This window comes from Schistocerca gregaria, chromosome 2 (genome assembly GCF_023897955.1).
Source record: "Schistocerca gregaria isolate iqSchGreg1 chromosome 2, iqSchGreg1.2, whole genome shotgun sequence".
In the NCBI taxonomy this organism is placed as follows: Eukaryota; Metazoa; Arthropoda; class Insecta; order Orthoptera; family Acrididae; genus Schistocerca; species Schistocerca gregaria.
The window spans coordinates 488,713,149-488,727,859 of NC_064921.1; the positions used below are offsets into that span (position 1 = coordinate 488,713,149).

The 14,711-nt window shown below is 37.7% G+C and overlaps 1 protein-coding gene across 1 annotated transcript in view; it reads right to left on the minus strand.

The window, feature by feature from the left end:
- Positions 1-594: 594 nt before the first annotated feature.
- LOC126327599 (esterase FE4-like) overlaps positions 595-14,711 on the minus strand; it is an 82,337-nt gene continuing 68,220 nt past the window's right edge. The window contains exons 9-11 of the mRNA XM_049995901.1: positions 1,649-1,781; positions 1,371-1,491; positions 595-1,227 (exon numbers count right to left, since the gene is read on the minus strand). Of these exons, the coding sequence (XP_049851858.1) occupies positions 1,074-1,227; positions 1,371-1,491; positions 1,649-1,781 (408 nt within the window). The 3' untranslated portion in view covers positions 595-1,073. The remainder of the gene's footprint in view (positions 1,228-1,370; positions 1,492-1,648; positions 1,782-14,711) is intronic.

The window sequence follows — 14,711 nt, forward strand, 5'->3', positions numbered from 1 at the left end:
TAGGGGTCCACAAACTGCAAACAATACAGAGTCTGCTAACTTTATGAGATAAGGCATTTTTTTCTTTTATTACTTAAATTAAATGGTTTCTTTTGTTAAGACTTTATTATCAAAACAAAATTGTTTTAATGATGTACTTCCATTTTGTTTTACTTTTACAAACATTGCAGGTTTTCTTCCATGTGCTCTGCTTGTCTCTGTCCATGTAATACATGTCATTTGCTGGCCCACTACTACCTTCCCTACACTCATCTTTATGATCATAATCCTGCCCACTTTATTAATAATGCTCATTGCTTTCAATGGCTTCATCTTCTGCCCCAGTACTGTCATCCATCCCGATCTGAATACTCTATTTCAGCATCAGAATTGGTATTTGACAGCCCATAAAGTTTGTCAGTTGTGGTGGGGAAATTGTACTTTATAGACCACTTTCATTCAAAACCATACACAAATAAATAGCTATGTTAGTGAAAGTAGGAAAATTAGACAGGAGAAATTTTACTCAAACTCTCCTTTAAATGCCTCACAGGCACACTATAGGTTTAAGATGCTTCTTATGTCCAAGTGAAAAATATAAATCTTGACCATCTATAAGATGCAGCAATTTTATTTACTAGTATCTGTACTAATTTTGTGTCTGTTATTCTGCATATGTATCACGTAGATTAAATGTATAGGAAAAACATTAAAATCTGTTAATGGTCAAATGAGAATTATAGTGAATACTTTTGGGATTTAGCTTTGTAAAGTAATCCCTTGCAAGGAGCACTGAGTTGCAAGCCATGCCATATGTAAACTGCTAAATTATGGGGTGGCAGATAAATTGGACATACAAGTGAGTGTGTGACATTTCTGATTGGTTACCCAGCATTTTTAGCTACTTGTCCAACAAATTATGTCAAATGAGAAAAGACCAAACACAATAAATGGTGAGAACAGTTACGGAAAATACTGATCTCATAATACTATAAGATTAGGAATCTATTAATTTTTTTAAATAAATGCTTTATTTAGGTCTACTTCTAAATACATTGTGTTTCTTGTAATGCTTAATCGATACTTTCAAATGATTATGGCATCACACTGTGCCAGAAATCCATTCGTTCCTTGTTGAGCCCAGTACTGACATAAAGAGGAGAGGCAAATTCTAAGTAATTTGTATCATCTGTCTTGTATACATTCCAGTCAACAGTAACCACATCATCAATGTTGGGAGTTGGATCACTGAAAGAATAAAATTACAGACAATTATATATAAAACATTTTAGTAATAAAATGTGCCTTATCTTTCCAATATTTTTTAAAAAGTAAACATTCACTCTCACTATGAGTGATATTCCATGTCTATAAAGATTTTATTGCTTTACCCATATTTGATGAAATTGGCCCACATTTCATTCATCTGAAGCCCAATTTTGTAAGAAGCAGAATCTGGATCTTGGCTTGCGTAATTTGACATGTACCGTGAATCATCCCCATGGCAAGCTCCTGGGAATCAATGTTTAGTGGTAAGGTGCTGTGAAATTGGCACTTGATATGAAGACATAGAATATGTAAATAAAATACATTGATAATTAAATCATTATATGAAATACAGGAGAAATTTGTGTATAATTATTAATTTTAGACACATGCAGCAGTTTACCTGGGAAATCTGGAAATGAACTCAGTGGTCCATTGAAAGAAAATTGATAATAGTAAACAGGATCTGCAGAACTCACACTCATGGTCCTCACAACTGTGTCGACTCCTTCAACAAACATTAAATCTGATGCTAGCTGTAACAAAATGGAGAGCTTTGTATACTGACCAGTTATTATGTATAGATACTTAAACATGGACACCAAATTAAACTGGTTAGCCAGTAAATAATGTGAGTTTTATTTTTACTTTAATGAATATGGAAGCATAATAATATATTGTGTCACAGTATGAAGAATGGTTTCTTAACAACATGTCACTAAGTTTTTATGAAGATAAAATTGCATGTACATATAATGTGGACATACAGTGTCACTAGGCAGTGTAAATGAATACCATGGTTTAATTTGATTTTCATGATCAGAAGGAGTGAAATCCTTTAAAATCTGCCGCAGAGTTGTGTTTAAGAAAAGGAAGACTATTTGAGTATGTGGAAATATTCTAAGGAACAGGACACAATTTCAGCAAAATTGAAGTGGACCAGTCAAAGTGCCATGGAATTCAATATGTGACACAGACCTGCATGCACCATCATGCATGGTCTGGCTGTATAATGAAGTGTGTGACCAGTAGATACTGAGACATCTGTCTGATAACTGTGAGTATATATGGGAAAAAGGTTTAAGATGCACAGAGTGTAAGAGACAGTTAATGAAATGGAAGAATCCATGTTTTTCAGTCAAGAAAAACTTCAATTTTTTTCTGAAGCTATTTTAATGATCTCTTTAGATACTATTGCTTTATACTAACAGCACAAGAGCCAAATTGTGACTCTTTACTCATTTCTCTCCTATGGCATAATCCTCTGAGGTAGTACAAGAAAGGAAAGGAAAGAAACCTAATTCTACAGAAGTGTACAATAAGAATATTGTGAGAAGTTGATAGTCAAACATCTTGCAGAAGCTTCTTCAGGGACTTAGCAGTTCTTACATTTATCTGCCAATAAATGTAATCCCTACTAGTATTTGTGGTTAGTAACAAGAATAAATTTAGGTTGAACTGTATAATTCACATCTACAGTACTAGAAGCAAAAATAATTTTCTCAAATGCATACCTGTCTAGAGTTGAAATTTTATAACAGACCATTAGTAGATATCAAGCAGGATATTTAGAATCCACAGATATTTAAAAATCAAGTAAAATAACACATCTTGTCCACTCTTTCTACAATTTTTATAATATTTGTAGCCAGGAATGCAAATTATCAATATCTCTAATGTTTTGTGTTAAGTAAATTTTGCATTTGGATATTTTTATCAATGCCTGATTGTGGTAAAGTTACTAGGATATAAGAAGCCTTTTAAATGAAAGGACAAAGTGGTAAAATTACATAAATCCTTTGTTTGATGTATAAAGCTGCAGTTGATAGCAGAAGATGAGGAATAGTGATTTTCCCCAAACTAGCTGGTTTTCTCCTAATGTACATAGTCATACATGAAAAAACTTGGTATTAATTATCAAAATGATCACTGTAGATACACTGGCACTAGTCATAATTTATTGTTAGTGTACCTTGCAGTAGTAACCTGCAGTGAGTGATTCTGTCAGCCTTACTCCCCATCTCTTAAGGCTCTTTTTCATGATGGAAATTGTGGAACATGATGAGTGAATAAATGAACAAATGAATGAAAATAATTATTGCAGCAACAGTTGTTGCAATTGTGGTCTGTCATTCATTTGTCATTCATTTATTGACTCATATTTGGATCCTGATCACAGGTCAAGAGCTAGGGTCCTTAGGCGAGGTGTGTGTTGTGGGTTTTTGATGAGCCCTGGTACTGGAGTTAGCTGGAGTGCACGTAGCTGGCAAATTGTTGGTTTGGGACTCCTGTTGTCTGGTATAGGCTTTGAAAAGCCATGAATGGTTACATCAGTCAGAGGCAAGCCTTGCCATCTGAATTAATGGTTGATTGCAGCTAGTTGCAGCAGGAGCAATGGATGTCACAAATGACGTTGTTGACAGGTTCCTGGCCTACACTTCAAGCTCAAATTTTATGACATCTCAAAGGTCACCTGTACAGATTGGAGGCAATAACTCCCTGGCTTGGAATCCTGGCAGTCCTGGCTGCTTCACACTCAAGTGGAGTTAAGTGTTGTTTTTTTGATTGGTACTTGGTATCATAAGGCCATGTCTGTGTTAATGTGGAATTGGACCTGTTATATTAACACTCCTTCAAGTGATTGTGTGTACGGTTATCAGTCAGTGTAACTGATGGTAATTTGTTGTTCCAGGCCATATTCCATGCAAGTGTAAGAGCATTCTCTGTTATAAACTGAGTTGATCAAATTCATATTGTAACATAGACTGCATCAAAGGCAAGTCACACTTTGAAGTCAAATACAGAATAGTCATTGCATTAGCAGGTGCTGATATTTCATCCTCTTAAGGAGTGTTTAGCTTGTAACACATAAGTGTACTTGCATCCACAAAAGCTTAATATTACATACATTCTAGGCAATCTTGCCTGTAGCCTTATTTGTATGGATTACCATTCCCTTACGACACATGACAGCTGGGAAGTTTTGTCAGTGGAAAATGTGTTCCTGTTTCCCTGACCCAGAACAGAAACATATTTTCTTTCTTCTGCATCGTCATACAATGCCCAGGTTTGCCCATAATCTGGTGCCTCTGCCAGCTGTATCATGTTATCTCACATTAAGTAAATTTGATTATTTGATAAGTGCCATGGCTGAGTGTCGCCAGCTGATCGGGAACTATTGTTCGGAATTCAGTAGGCACATAAACTTTGAAGCATGTTCTGCAAGTCCGAAGTTCTTTGTCACAATACTTGCTCTTTAACTACTCATTTGGACCTTGCTCTCTTATTGCTAAATCTGGAGCATGTTTAGTTTTAAAGCCTTTTACTAATCAATATGAACTGTTGAGTTTTCCTTTTATCCACAGTCATTAGTGAACTCCACTCATTGTAAAACTTGCCTGCTTGTTGCCTATTGGCTGTAATAGCTGTCATCTGTATTTGCCAGCTTACCTTGTATTTTGGGGATTGTATATTTATTTAATGGTCATTGTCAATGTTTCTGCTGCTGTGTACCAGATGGGAGTCACATTTTAAATTATATATCTTCCCAGTTTTGCTTGTATTTTGGGAGAGTGTGTGTTTTATTGCTTAAGGGATTTTTATTAAAGCTTATTAGTCGTTAAGGGCTTTCCAACAGACACAATCAGTGGCATGGTTCGTTATCTTTTCTGCATTTTGGGTGGGTGTTGTCTATTTGTTTAGCATGTTGTCAATTCTTGAGAATTATTAGTATATTTAGTGGCAGTCATCTGTAATTCATTTTACTGATAAAAAAGTCAGTTTTCTGAATCCATTTGCAACCACACCTACTTTGTGTGACTTCTTACTTGTATTTGGGAACTGTACATTCCTAGCTCCAAGTCCTGTTCTTAATGATATAAATTGTTAAAAAAATTTATTAGTGAATTGATCCAGTTCAGGTTCTTTAAATTATTGTGAGTGTTGTTATTCTTTTAATGAGGTTTTTAAATTGTAACTATAATAATTGTTGTTAAGCAAAAAGTATATTCCATGAAACAAAAATGATGAGATGTATGGGTTCACCTTCCACGTGTTCTTCCTTAAAATTATCCCAATGCTTGTTGTGAGTTATCATGTAGTACTTTGTGAAATACATTCATCTAAAAGCCAGTGAATGATTTGCAGTAATTTTGTATATGATGATGATGATGTATATACAGGATTTTGTATATACAGGATGTTAATTTAAACTGAAGACATCAAAACATCTTGAAAACCTCACATCAGATAAAAAAAATTATAGTTCCAGTTCATTTCTCTTGGTGGGGGACATCAAACAATACCACACTCGATCCGCCACTCCATGGTGTGCATGGGTAGTGGGGGGTAACTTTGAAATCTTCAGTGGGCACACCTGTTTTTTTATTGCAGATTGCAATTCTACAGAAAAATCTACATACATTTTGTCTGAAGTAATGTCTTCCTTCTGCAACAGATAGCACTGTAGTTGGAGGAACAGAAATGGGTACACAGTCATAATTTATGATGAGCTACTCAATGGCCCTTGAATATCTAATGGCACATGGGACCCCACCCCCATGCTGTGAGGGTAGGACAGGCCAGTATTTCATAACTTATAATTGGAAACACCATTTACAATGTCGTATTCCTCCAACATATGAAACAGGGGACTACTTGACATGCCTCCATGGCCATGTAGTGAACTACTACATATCATGACAGGCAGTACACTGTGACTGAAGCTCATGTTTTGTGCAGATGTGCTCTAAGCATTTGTGCATGTTTATTTACTGTCTGCACACCTACCTATTATCTGGAGAACAGATGTGAAAGTGCATGATGAATGTTGCAATCATAGAAGAGAAAATGATCCTGATTTGCGCATAATGTAGATAAAATATTGAGGCTGCTGTTGCCTTGCATGCATAGCATTTTCCAGAGAAAGCTTACTGTCATTCATTCTTTTGCAAGGTTGTGAATGCCTTTATATCTGACAGTAGCATGCAGGCCAACAAAAGGAAATGAAGCAAATGTTTTACAGAAGAATCTAATGAAGTAGTTGTACTATATGTAGTGCACCACAGCCCACAGATAAACATCCAGCAATTACACTGCAATTCTGGTAAGTCTGTGGGTAGTATTTTCACAATACTGCATCGTTATAAGTATCATCAATACCACATGTCACTGCATTAAGAACTTCATGGAATTGATTTCCTCAACCTGTAGTGCTTTGTGAATGAGTACATCAACAAATGCAAATGACCCTCACATTCTTTTCTGAGGTATTACTTTACAATGGGTCTATTTCCACAAACCATTGTAGCGTTAACCAACAGAACATGTCATACTGGAGTGCAGACAATCCCCACTGGTTATCACAGGCTGACCATCAATGTCCTTCATCAGTTAATGTATGGTGTGGCATCATGGGGAACAAACTCATTGGTCCATATTTTAGTGATGGCACATTGAATTTACACAAATACCAAATGTTTTTGGAACAGCATTTTGCAATTGGAGTATGGGAGGTATTGGACCATGTTTACAATTGTGGATGGATTGGCAGAGGGAGCCAATTAATCAGCCTGGTAGTTCACTGGATTTGATGTTGCCAGATATTTAAAAGAAAGGTGTACCAGCATGTGCCAGCAGGCTGTCAAGACATGGTCAACTGCATCAGAAATGCCTATGCTGACATTCCCGCAGACATGCTTCTGTCCTGTGTACGGTCATTAGTAAAGTGTATCACTATGTGTATTGAAGTTGGTGGTACAGTGCAACGTGTGAATGCTTACACTAATTGGAGAAGTAGAGTAGCATTCGCCTCAAGCCACAGCCACTGTGGTGCATCGAGTAGTCCCCTGTTGCAGAAATATGACATTTTAAATGGCGCTTCCAATTAGGAACTATGTAATATTGGCCTGTTGTATCCTTGCACCATGGAGGTGGGGTCCCAAATGCAATTAGATAAGAAAAGCGATGTTCCCATTTATGATTTAGAGTGCCCCCCCCCCCCCCCCCCCACCATTCACGCATGGAGTGGGGTGACAGGTTGAGTGCGATATTATGAGATGCCCTCCTCCAAGACAAATAAATTGGAATTATAACTGTTTTGATTTGATGTGTAGTTTTTGAGATACTTGAATGTTTCAATGTCTTCAATTAGAATGAACTCCCTAATGTCTGAGTTATTTAGCTCAAGTTTTGCTTCTGTTCATGAAATGTAATCAAACCAGTTGTGTGTAAAGCTGTAAATTCGATAACAATTAAGCTTTTCTAAGACTGTAACATGAGCTACACAACTAAATGTCTTGGAAGTATCACAAAAAAATCAGCTGATAATATTTTACTGTTTAAGGCTTTTAATATTTGGAGGTTGAATATGTAACTAGCATCCCTTCTAGAATCCAAACTTTTATATGCCAAGTAAATTGTTTCTGTTTACATGTGAGACTAGTCTAGAGTACATTATTTTTTTAAAACATTTGCTAGAAAGACACCATTAGGAAAACTTCATGATATTTTATGTAAGTCTTTCTTGTCACCTCTCTTATAAAGAAACTTAACATTGTATATTTTAACCTGCGACAAAAAATTCCCTCTGTTAGTGATGCATTACATATGTTACTAAGTACATTACTCATTAAGTTAGAATAACTTTTCACAATTCTGTTCAAAATTTCATCAACACCATATGGGCCTTAATTTTTTTAGAATTTTTATAATTATATTAATTTCATTGGTACTACTTCCACTTGCTTAAAATTTTGTGGAATTACATTTCTAGTGTATATCCTTGGTACCTCAACTGAACCATTTAATCCTATTTTTATTGCTACATTTGGAAAGTGATACTAAAAACAAGTTGCAATATGTGAATTATCTGTCACAAAACTGGCACTTAGTTTAATTGTTATGGTATCTTGTTCACTGACTGATTGTCTTATAGCTTTAATTTTACTATATACATGATTAATTTCTGTCAGAATGCATACTTCTGGACATTTTAACGATTTTCCCTCTTCCTCTTAAATGAGATTTTAATTTCCTTCACTATCCTTGGCTTTTTTCAAGGATTTTGTGGATAACTTTTTAGAAAGATACTTTCAAATATTGACAGAAATTTACTACAGAATAAATTGAATCTGTCATTAGCATCTCTTTCTATATATACCTCCTGACATATGCCATCTCTTTTAACTTGTTCTTAAAACATTGTATTCACTTCACATTAATAATCCTCACTGCTTTATATGAATCTGCCTGAGGGTTGTAAGCTGTATTGTTTATCTCCATTAATTGTGCATCATGCTTAAATAGTTCATTAATCACAGGGTACGCATTAATTTCTTCTGCCTCAGAACTGTCTATAAAAAGTTATCAGTCAGGTTACTACTGTCTTACTGCACACAATTTGAGAAATTAATCACCAAAATTAGATTGAAAGACGCAAATAAGCATTCTAGTTCATTTTTCCTCCCAGTGCAATTGAAAATGTCTACACTTAAATCTCCACAAACTACTAACAGTTCCTTCTTGCCTGACAAGTAGCCCAATAAAGCCTCTACACTCCTCATAAATAGCTGAATGTTTCCTAGAAGGGACCTAAATCTGCATCTGCATCTATACACCACAAACCACCATGAAGTACATGACAAATGGTACATTCCATTGCCCCACTATAAGGTTTCTTACCATTCCATTCATGTATGGAGCACAGGAAGAATGAATGTTCAAATGCCTCTGCATGTGCAGTAATTATTCTAATATTATCTTCACAATCCCTATGTGAGTGATACATAGGATGTTGTAGTATATTCTTAGAGTCATCATTTAAAGCCAGTTACTAACATTTTAATAGAATTTCTTGGGATGGTTTATGTCTATCTTCAAGATGCCTTCCTGTTCAGACTCTTCAGTATGTCTGGGACACTCTCGCATGGATCAAACAAACCTGTGACCATTCACAGTGCCCTTCTCTGTATGTGTTAATATACCCCTGTAAATCCTATTTGGTAAGGGTCCCTTCACTTGAATAATATCCTAGAACTGGTTGTTTGTAGATTGATTGCACTTGCCTAATTGTTTTGCTGTGACCTGCAGTCCAAGAACTGGTTTGATGCAGATCTCCATGCTACTCTATCCTGTGCAAGCATCTTCATCTCTGAGTAACTGTCACAAACTACATGCTTCTGAATCTGCTTAGTGTATTCATCTCTTGGTCTCCCTCTATGATTTTTACCCTCCATGCTTCCCTTCAGTATTAAATTGGAGATTCCTTGATGCCTCAGAATGTTTCCTAGCAACTGATCCCTTTTCTAGTCAAGTTGTGCCACAAATTTTTCTTCTCCCCAGTTCTGTTCCGTACCTCTTCATTAGTCACTTGATCTATGCATCTAATCTTCAGCATTCTTCTGTAGCACCACATTTCAAAAGCTTCTATTCTCTTCTTGCTTAAACTATTTACTGTCCATGTTTCACTTACATACATGGCTACACTCCATACAAATACTTCCAGAAAAGACCTCCTGACATCTGATGATAATTCTCCATCCAAGATAACACGGTGTGTCCTCCCTACCAAATAGTCCTGAATTCAGTTCAAATTTCATTTGATACCCCATATGAACATTCTTTTGACAATAAGCATATATGAGGTATTGAGTCAAATGTTTTTCAGAAATCAAGAAATATTCCTCCACCTGACTGCTTTGATCCTTGGCTTTCAGTATATCATGTGAAAAAAATGCAAGTTGTGCTTCACGTGGTACATGTTTTTCGAATCCATTCTGGTTGGTGTTGAGGAGATCATTCTGTACAAGATACATCATTCTGTTTGGGCTCGGAATACATTACAAGATTCTACAACAAATCAGTGTCAAGGAGATTGGATGGTGGTTTTGTGGATCACTTCTACTACCCTTCTTGTAGATGGGTGTGACCTGCATTTTCCCATAATTGGGCATGGTTTTTTATTCAATGGATCTACAATGCAATATAGTTACAAGAGGGGCTAAATCAGCTAAAAAATTCAACGTAGAATCTTCAATCTTAGGGATTCAATTGGATCCTGGAGCTTTGCCCAGTTTTAATGATTTCAGCTGTCTCGTAGCACCACTGACACCAATACTTATGTCATTCATCTTTTTAGTGGTATGAGGATTAAATTGGTGAGAATTAAATTGGGAAAATTCTCCTAGGTTTTTCTTTGTAAAGAAACATTTGGAAACCAAGTTAAGCATTTCAGCTTTTGCTTTTCTACCCTAAACTTCATTTCCTGTCTCATTTTCTAGGGACTGAACACTAACTTTGAAGCCATTAACAACCTTTACATACAACCAGAACTTCTTTGGGTTTTGTGAAATATCATTTGACAGTACAGCTCACAAGCCAGCAGAGAAATGCTCTTATCAGAGCACAAAGGATGTGAAACTCCCAGTTTATTTAAAAGACTGTGACTGAAAAGTGGGGTATCATCCATTTCATTATACCTTCATCAGCACCTTTAAAATTTTTCCCAAAACTTTTGGCATGAAGACATATTTGAGCTCCTTTTAACATGCACCTCACCTCTAACCTCCATAAACTTCCTTATCTGTAACTCACTAACACCCAGTCGTCCATTGCTGCAAGTCACTCACAACCATCCGCTCCCACTTCCCCATTCTCACCCACTGATTCAGCCCAACTCATTGTCATTACATTTCTGTATCTCTCTGTCACTGTCTCCCACGTCATAGTCACAGTTTCTGTCATTCTGTCCTACTACTCCTACCATCTTCTGTCACCCTCATTGTCTCCTCTTGCTCTCACTTACTACTACTATCTCATTCAATCCTTCCCATTGCTGCTGTCTCATCTCACTGTAATTCTCTCTCTCTCATCCTCATTGTCATTGTCATAGTCTCTGTGCCTCATTACTACTGGCTCTCAACAATAACCACTGTCCCTTTCTCTTTGTTGTTTCCCATTTGAAATGTCCCCTTCACTCTTGTCATTGCACTGTTCTGTCACTGTCAAGTATGTTACACTGCCACGGTTATCCTCTCTTTCTCTCTCTCTCCCATTGTCTATTTCACTGTTTCTGCACCACAACCTCTCTCTACTGTATTCCAGTATTTATTATTTTTCCATCTATTTCCCACTGCCACTGTCTCCATCTCTTTCAACCTAAAAAAGTGTGAATATTTTCACATACCAAAAGTTTTGAGAAAATTTGTATAGGTGCTGAAGAAGGTATAATGAGGTAGCTGGTACCATAGTTTTCAGTAAACATTAACATATTGTAACAGGACAAAACAATAAGAGAGCTTGTAGAAGAACTGCAGTGAGGCCACATCCAGGAGATGCTGGCCATTGAACTGAAAGATCAGATCGTGTGTCTTCGGACCACAAGCACCAAAATCATACCACAACACATGGACATCAGCCTCAACCACCCATCACTCCTGCTTTTCAGTACCCCTCAGCAGCAGCAAGACTTCAGTGACATAGACCTGGGTGTCAATGTGCTGGGGTCAGTCTTGAAGAAGCCTCTCCTACTAGATTGACTTCCAAGTAATTGATGATTACACCAGATCCTGGTCATCGCCCTGTTCCAGATGGCCCAAAAATGCAGCCCTACCTTGAAGTCAGTGCTGGAAACCAGCATTTAAATGCTGGCCCAGCTGAGTATGTAATGTTCATGGATGACAGGGCCACATCAAGTGCCTGCTGTATGTCAGCTGGGAGTCCTCACTGTGAAGTCTGCCACTACTGGACCACAAAGAAGGGACTTCTGCCAGTCTGCCCAGCCAATAGTAGCAGCTTTCTGAAAGGAAAGGGAGTTCAATAGATAGAAGACAGAGATCTCAGAATGTGTGACAGCAAGATATGTAAGTAGCAGCACAGAACTTTTTACTTTCACTCGTGGGATTCCCTGCACCTCTGGTTTGACCTCTCCTTACTTTTTCCCATAATGTCAGAATTAGATGCCACTGTGGTGTTTGATGAGAGACTAAGAGCCAAACTGTTACCTCCAGTAATATGCACCCAGTGCAGTTTACCTAAGCACTCCATCCTGCACACTGAGTCACAACCTGTAGTATGTTGGGTTTGCCACAAAAAGGGTATTATGCCAGCTAGTGCAAAGAGTGTGCCTGGCTGTGACATGGTAAACCTGGGTACCCTGCAAATATTGGTGATTTCTTATGATAAAGCCAGAAGACACATAAGGATTTTTGCAGTAAATAAAGAATTGTGTAGAGAAAATGTTGTGGTTGGCAGGAGAGCCAACCGTATTGCTAAAGGAGGCCGAAATGCACGCGTTTTAGGTCACGTAGGCAGGCGTGAGGTCTGGAACATGACAAGGGAATTAGAATTGAGAAAAACGGACATAGCTGTTGGAATACTTAACTTTAATCCATTAATGGAGAACGTCGCTCTTTATGGTACGTGATTCACAATATCAATGGTACGGATACTGGCGCCTTGCTACGTCATAGCAAATAACGTAGCTGAACGCTATGCTAACTATCGTCTCCGCAAATGAGAGCGTAGAAGTCAGCGAACCATCACTAGGAAAGCCAGCTGTACAACTGTGGTGAGTGCTAGGAAGTCTCTCTAGACCTGCCGTGTGGCGGCGCTCGGTCTGCAATCACTGATAGTGGCGACACGCGGGCCCGACGTATACTACCGGACCGCGGCCGATTTAAAGGCTAGCACCTAGCAAGTGTGGTGTCTGGCAGTGACACCACAGAAAATGTTTTAGGATGAAAAAGGATGATAGGAGTAACACATGTACTAGAAATTAGAGATAGGTGTAATGCAGGATTCAAGGTCATGGCTAAGCCAAGAATATTACAAGATATAAACTGGTGAATGTAATGCCCAAAGAAAACATTTGGCAGGTACTACGTAGTTCTTTCAGGAACTACTTAGTTCTTTAAGATAGGTTTAAGCCATGGAACAGCGCCAATGCATTAGAAATAGATTAAAGAGATGCAATGGTATTGTTAGGTTAGGTTTCACTGAGTCACATCATGAAGCATTATCTCAAAACAGCCAAAACACTGAGATACCACATGGATGCGAGATGTGCCATTGGCCATGAAGTCATCAGTTAAACCACTCCTGGTGTCTTGAGAAGCAAAGGTCATGATAATGGTAAAACCACTAGCAATAGCTGATCATTTGGAAGAAGTGATATAGCGGGAAAATCTGTCAGATGTTAGAAGAGATGTGGATGTAAAGGAAAGGGAGTTTTTACTGTATGACATAGGTAGAGTTGATATAGCACCTTTGGTGGAGGTGAATTAAGAACAGCACAGGTGAGGCTGTTGTAGCACCTGTGGCTGGGAAGTTGGAGGATTACTGTACAGCACAGGTGGGGCTGATTAGCACCTATAGCTAGGAAAATTGTAAGATTTTTTACACCATAGGTGCACCTGTTATACCACCTGTAGCTGGATCATTGATATCGGAGCACTCTTGAATGAGGCCACTGGATTATTTGTTTTCTTTCAGAATGAGAGGTATCGTTTGTGGAGCTATTGAGGATTATTGTGAAGTACTGGAGATTTATTGTGAAAATTAGGAGTCAGAATTATAAATATCATGGAGTACTATGTACATTTATTGATGTATCATGAGGGAGTTAAGTTCAGATAGATTCCCAAATCATGACATTTTGAAGCCATGACCAAAGAAATGTTACCATTGATCCCCTGCTGCTGTAAATAAAATTTTATGAATTGATAAGGTCTAAGAATGTGGAGCAAATGGACAGTGTGCAAACCACAGAGTTCACACAGGCCAGTATTGCTAAGCCATATGGCATTGCACAGGTCATTGTGTTTGCATAGTTGTTTCAGTTCCACTTAGGTTGGATTTCATTATTTGCTAGGTCACAGTGATAAAGTAACAGAATAGCTTAATGGAAAGAGAAGTGTACAGGTCATGAAATGTGTGTGTGTTTTTTAAATGTTAGCATTGGATACTGAGTCATATTGTTTGTATGCTTTGTTGCCTAGCTGAATGTGATGAAACTAATAGGCAAATGTAGGACACATGTATTTAGCATGCAGAAAGTAAGACAGTTAGAATGCGTTCCTGATTCTCACTATCCACCACAACAGGAATGACATAGTTGCTAACAGGGCTGAAAGTGAACTGATGTAATCAATGTGCAAAAGAGAAAGTGTAGGTGGTTGTGAGAAAGTGTAGGTGGTTGCTAGTGAAGGCAGACAAATGATGTAACCTGTGACACCAATAGCGAAGGAACAAATATGAAGTCTAAAAGGACAAATTATCTAGTATTTTTATTTCAGTAAAATTCAAGGGTGATTTTCTTCACAGGGGGGAGGAGATTGTAACAGGAAAAAGCTATGGGAGACCTTGGAGATAAAATCAGAGCCTAAACTGCAATGAGGCTGCAGCCAGACAGGAGATCACTGAAATGTGCGATCAGCTCCCATGTTGTCATGCCAAGAGCACCAAAATCA